The following is a 6,431-nucleotide window of genomic DNA, read 5'->3' as shown; positions in this document are numbered from 1 at the left end:
AAAAAAAAAAAAAAAAAAAAAGAAGAATACAACAATAAAACATATATATTACAGAATAATCTTGTCTGCAGAAGTAAATGCATATATAATTTCTACACATCAAGACTACAGACAGCTCAAGAGGCATTATGCAAGTACAGCTAATTGATACAGCAATAGAACTTAAGTGCTAATAATTTGATTTCTCTAAGCAAAAGGAGTAAATACTGCTATGAGAATCAGCTGCATGGGAAGTGCTTTCATTATAACTCAATTACCAAAACAATATTAATCATATCAAGAACATCTCTGCCCTCAGAGAGGAAAGTGAATCAGTTGGTCTTCTTATCATCCGAGGACCTCAACTATTCGCTTCCACTGGAATTCAATGCCATTCAAGGCCAACTAGGTGGAAACGTAGGAGGAATGCTGTGAACTCTGTGTTATGGTGCATTATGAACAGCTGAGCAACAATCACTGTAACGAAAGCACCTATAATAAATTACTTCTTATGAGATCCTTGCTAATTTATTTACTAGAAAGCACAGACTGTTCAACAATATCACCTCTCATGTCAATAGGCAATACAGCTGAAATATTATTAACCCATAACATAACTTTTTCCTTAAGATAACGTCTGCTGATTGAACAACACTATACTACTTTTCCTTTCCGTGTGAGTAACAGGTGGGAAAGTGACTCTGCCTATATCCTTATTTGGCCAGAAAAATCAATATGTTTAATTCAGTAACGCTGGACAAACAAGATTATTCATAAGGTTACTCTGAAGAGCAAGCATTCTTCTTCAATCTTTAAATTAATTAAAAAATGAAAATAACTTCCTATGTCCTTCTCGGTAAAGGACAGTGCATTAAAATTCGTTCCTTATGACCCCGTTGCGGCTTTTACAATACCTTGCATTGGCTACACACTCCAGCGTGATTTCGCTGCTCCCTGCTACAACGCTACTATTCTGTGGAGGGATTACAATGACGGGAGCCATGGTGTCAGACTGGTCTATGGCACCTGCATGGGTAGAAAGAAACCTTGTGAAGACTCTGTACATCTGCAAACAGCAAGGGTTGACATGTTCCAGGCAAAGGACCCTGTCAAGCGACACAGCTGCAAATTTCACTCTTCAACCTCACCATGGATTTTAATCTCCTCATTAAGGGGAGATCTTCAGCATGACCATTTTCAATGGCTTTCATTATACTGTACAAACACGCTGTTTCAATATACTCAGCTTGGTATCATTCAAAACACACAGCTCACAAGAACTACTCCCAGATGGAGTGCAGGGGCCATTCTCAAATAGAGAGCAAATAAATTAAAGCATCCTAAAGGTTTTTTTATTGTTGAGCACTTTTATTTTTATCAAACACTTGCTGACTTATATTTTTAAGACCTTTTCATGTTTTGTTTAATCTTACCACTTCCATACCATTTCAAAAGCGCCTGCCAATACTCATGTTAGTTCTTTAAAAAGATTTTACACACTAGGGAACAAATATAAAATTAACAAAGCAGCACATCACAGCAACTTCAATCCCTTTTTCTTATCAGGAAAGTAAATAACCCAAATCTGCTACTCTTTTGTGAGGCATCATACTGTAAATAATTTAGCTTATGCAACAGTCAGCAGACACTTAAAAAATGGTAAAAAGGCTGCTTGTAAATTTTCTCTGTATACACTTAGTAAGTGAATTAAAATACCCATGTATTCATAGGTACTTTGCTTCAAGCAACTCATTTAGGAAAGAAAAATTAGCTATTTTTTAGCTTGAATAGGAAAGTAATAAAATTTTCTAAAGATACAGAATCCAATAAATGAATTATAGGGAAAAGTAATGAAAATAAAACTAAACTGATGGAAAAGCAAGCCAGTTCATCAAATGTTTTCAGCAAAGGAGGCTGACCCATGCCCGTTAAGCAGAACAGGAAACTGGCAAATGCAAGGTATGAACCCTGACGTTTAAGATAATTCCCTAAAGAATAGAAGATGGATAGAAGATTCTTTGCTTTTCTTGTACCTGGCATGCCGAAAGTCATTCGACATTTGCTTTCATTTGTGGGATAGACAAAAGTTTTGGTAATGGGGCTTAGAAGGTTCACAAAGTTAGCATATTTCTGAATTACCGAATGACAAAATTTTTACCTTCTGATGTTTCTGTAATTCATAGGAAATAGTGTACTATGTGACATGAAAGCATGTATTATAATTTCAAAATTTTAAGAATACCACCCACACATCTGAATAAATTCAAGCATCCAAGAATAGCACTTAAGGAATTGGTAAGCACATATTTATTTCTTCCCATAAATACGCTCTATTGACCTGACACAGCATCTATATGCAACTTGCATGGGACTCAAAAACCAAGCTTTTAGTAGATTTTTACTTCTGCTCAGCAACATTCCTGGAAATACGATGCTATCAGGTAGTAAATCTATTTTCTAAGAAGATTTCCATCGTGCTCTTATAGGTATCTTTTTTTTGGAATTTTACAGATAGTAATTAAAAAAAAAGAAAACAAGCAGCAATCAGATTAGTAGCTTGTTACTGATGAGAAGTAATAACCTCAGCTTTACTGTTCACTACTACTTCTGCGCAAGATGAAGGTTTACAGCAGTAAATGCTGAAAGATCAACAAACAAGTTACTAATTTGGCAGTAATCATTTCTTATCTCCATCTGGAAAACAGAAAAACCACTTGTTTGACTTATCAGCTCCCCTGAAGAATGGCTCAACCCCACTAAAACCAGCTGAAGAAGAGAAGCCAGCTTTGCTGTCACCTCTAGGAGATCGCCATATGCGAGCAGCTCTTTGTGCAGGGAGCAGATAAGCAGAGGAAATCAAAGTGCATATTACTCCGCCTGCAACCATGAAAATGTGAGATTTCTTTTGACTTTCTTACTGACCGTAACAAGAATCCACACTAAGTATGTGCTTATTTTCATTTTGTACCAGTCCTGAAACAAACCTATTAAAAGCAGGCTGTTGATATAGATTTTGAGTGAACCAATACCGATGCGATACAGAGGGCTCGTCAAAATGGATTCTAAGTAATATACCTACAAAGGCCAACTGCAGATGGAACAAGCACGTATAGAAAACAACATTTCGAAGCGTTATCTAAACAGTACATAGACAGCACGCATATTCCTATTTCATATTCAAACACAGTTTAAGTTTCCCTTTGCAGCACAAAGAAACAACTTGCCATAATTCACTCTGGCCTCAGTCCTCCAAATAAAAATCAACAGGGACATTCCCATGGTTCCTTTTGCGGGGGTAGTTTGCAGTTTTGTTTTGTGGTTAATCGAAATATCAAAGGAGGAATTTAGTTTTACTTTAGAGTAAAAATCTCCATAGGGCTGTAAGGTGGGATCTGTGTGTCCGCCCCATCCTTTCAGAACTTCATCCTTTTCTAAGAAATCCACAGGTTGTAATATCAGAGTAGCCAGGCTCCTAATCTAGACAAGGAGTAACACTGTGATTTTGTTTTGCTGATGTGATGCAGCAAATCAGACTTTAGTCAGGCTGTGGAAGGTAGAGAGCTGTTTCAAACAATCAGATAATGAAAAACTACCTGGATTTTCCAAGTTTCTTATTCTACCTGTCAATAAAGCCACTCCATCCCTCTTGTACCTCCTAATGCACCACACTGACATGATTTTACTTGACTGGTGCTACACTAGAATATGATGCAGAATGTCATTATTAGTAAACAGACATTTTCTTTGAAAATCCTTTGTAGAAAACAATTGGATTTTTTTTCTCCTCTTCACTGTTCCTTTTTTACTTTGTCAGACTTTTTCTTGTCCCAGTTTTCTAGGTCTCTGCTGTTTCCTTCTGGCTTTTCATCACCTCTTCCTCCTCTGCCTCCCCTCCCTCAGGCAGCTTCTCTGCAATCATCACTGGTCACTTCCCCTCTCTGACATCCCATGGACCCCTATAGATGTTTCATATTATTTAAGAATCTCTCAATTTCCCACGTATCCTTTATTTTAATGATTGAGCTCTGGTTTCTCTGAAGGAAATATTTACTAAAGAGACTGAAATGGAAGAACAATGCAAATGCATACAAGAACACAATTATAATGATATGAATTTGCTAACAGAGGACCACCATTCCCACCCATATTCTCTCTTCTCTGAATGAAAAGGTCTTCTTTCCTTTCTATCTGCTTCCCGAACCCCTTCTCTCAGCTAAGAAAGTAAAGCAACATTAGGGAAAAACACTGACCTCAGAATTGTATCCAAGGGACGCCTCACTATTAGACACAATAAACCTGCAGGGAAATTGTAGGAAGCTGCAGAGACAAGGCTGAATGGCACTGAAGAATACTTGAGGGATGTGCTCTTAATCTAATTTGTGTCCTTAAATAGACGACTGGACAGAAAAACTGCCACAGGCAAGAGTCCTAATCCAAAAAGGGACCTTTCTCCAAAAAAGAGCACACTTTGCTTTATTTTACATTGCATCTATTTTAGCCACAGCACTCACAGTATTTCCAATCTTCCCTTTGCTTCTAAACCTTCTCATTACACACTGGCTTAATTATTACCAGTATCTACTAGGGCCCAGTAACTGAAGTGCCTTCAGGACCGGCCCCAACCAATCTTCAAGGCTTGATTACCCTAACGCCAAAGACTTACGAGCTGAGAGCGCTTATCTTGGAGCTCTTTCAGTGGTTCCCATGCCCAGCTGCTCACAAAAGAGTTGGTGAAGAACTGCTGCCATTTGCAGCCCAAAATATTAAGATAAGTTGGCATCAATATTATTTTTTCCATATTAGACTTTTTTTTTTTTGAAAGAGAAAAAAAGAGCCAAAAAAAGAGAAAAATTGAGACAAAAAACCACCAAAAATGGAAAAGAGAAGATCTGCTGGTTTTCTGTCCCTCTAAACATAAACATCTCTCCAGACTCTGGAATTCAAGAATCTGGCAATCCTGCATAAAGCAGAGATACATTGAGGGAAGAGAGAAAAATAAAGAGTGAACACCTCTTGCACGGTCTATTTGTTTTTATCACCAATGGCTGTGTACAACGTCGATCATGGATCACACTGAACTTCCCCCTTCCCTCCTCCTGTCTCACCAAGAATGAAACCCATCCCAAGTGGTCTATAACACTGGGGTTTTTAATACTGAAGAGCTGTAGAATTTTTAATCTGTTATTTAAACATGATAATTATGTAGACTGCCCTATCACCTCTGAAGAGACAGTGTTTTTATCTCTCTACATATATTGCCATGTAAGGTACAGGGAATTTTAAGTATTATAATTTACATTTTACAAAGATCACAGACTTTATCAAAGTCACTTGGGTGCTTAATTTTCCCAACAGAGATGAAATCTCACTCAGGCCATATGACTGAAGACACAAAAGGTGCTTTCCCCTTCAGAAATGCATAAACAGGTTCTTTCCCAGATTTTACATTACAGTATGCAAAGTTTATCTACATCCGTGTTTGCAGTGCAGAATGTTAAGAGTATTACTTCAGTGGATGCTCAAATTCATCTCAGGGAGATATGGGGCAAACCAGCCTTAATAGAAGATGAGAGAAAGTGTTTATCTCTTGAAAAGAAGTAATAGCTTGAGTTCAGACTTGAAAAAAACGAGTCTTACTTTTGAGGCTTGCTTATAGGTCTCAACCCTCTGAAGACACTTAATACAAACAAGGTGACCATGAACAGGAGGAGGGAGGATTGCCGAAATAATTACCCAGATCACCCTCATTTACTTAGTACGGGGTAGAGCCTGGGATGTGATGTTGAATGCTAGTTATTCCTACCCTTAGTGTTAGTTGCTACTGCAATTACTTCTCAGTGTCCTATTTTCAGTGAAGAAGGAATCTCACAGAAATCGGTATCCAAAAATGGTTTTAGTTCTTCGTATTACGAAATTTGTCTATGGGAGAAAAATACTTCACAGAAAAGACCACCAGTACACTACCCTCAAGCTAATGGAGAAATTGAATACTTTGACAGAACTTTGAAACCATTTATAAAGTTATCCTGGGAGAAAAAGATTCAAAAACCTTCACCATAAACTTCCTACAAACTTTCAGACTTGCACAGTATGCAGAAATGCCTTCACAATTACTATGCAGGATACATGCAAAGCTTCATGTTACCAAATTATGGATACCTATATTAGAAGAAAGTAGAATAGGAGATAAGAGTCCAATACAAACAGCAAAAAATATTACACATTAAAAGTTCAACATTATGGCATCAGGAATGTGCAATCTCTGCCTGTGTAACACAGAATATGAGAAAAGAGGAGAAATGACAGTCATCTCAAGGCATCTCAAGATTGCTTGAAGGGGAAAAAAAAAAAAAAGACCTTACAAATATGAACTATCTAAACATTTCATTTTTTCCGGGTACAACCTGCAGATGGTTTGGATTATCAGCTCATAATGGATTAATGCCTCTTTC

The 6,431-nt window shown here is 37.4% G+C and overlaps 1 protein-coding gene across 1 annotated transcript in view; it reads right to left on the bottom strand.

Moving 5' to 3' along the window:
* The window catches only part of LOC104168986 (protein sidekick-1), a gene marked incomplete at both ends in the record, with an annotated part of 245,870 nt that overhangs the window by 107,224 nt on the left and 132,215 nt on the right, over positions 1-6,431 (bottom strand). The window contains one exon of the mRNA XM_009709783.1: positions 865-1,005. Within this exon, the coding sequence (XP_009708085.1) occupies positions 865-1,005 (141 nt within the window). The remainder of the gene's footprint in view (positions 1-864; positions 1,006-6,431) is intronic.

This window comes from Cariama cristata, unplaced genomic scaffold (assembly GCF_000690535.1).
Source record: "Cariama cristata isolate BGI_N322 unplaced genomic scaffold, ASM69053v1 scaffold1961, whole genome shotgun sequence".
Taxonomy (NCBI): Eukaryota; Metazoa; Chordata; class Aves; order Cariamiformes; family Cariamidae; genus Cariama; species Cariama cristata.
Note: the sequence above shows the minus strand (reverse complement) of the source record. Positions and strands in the feature narration are given on the sequence as shown.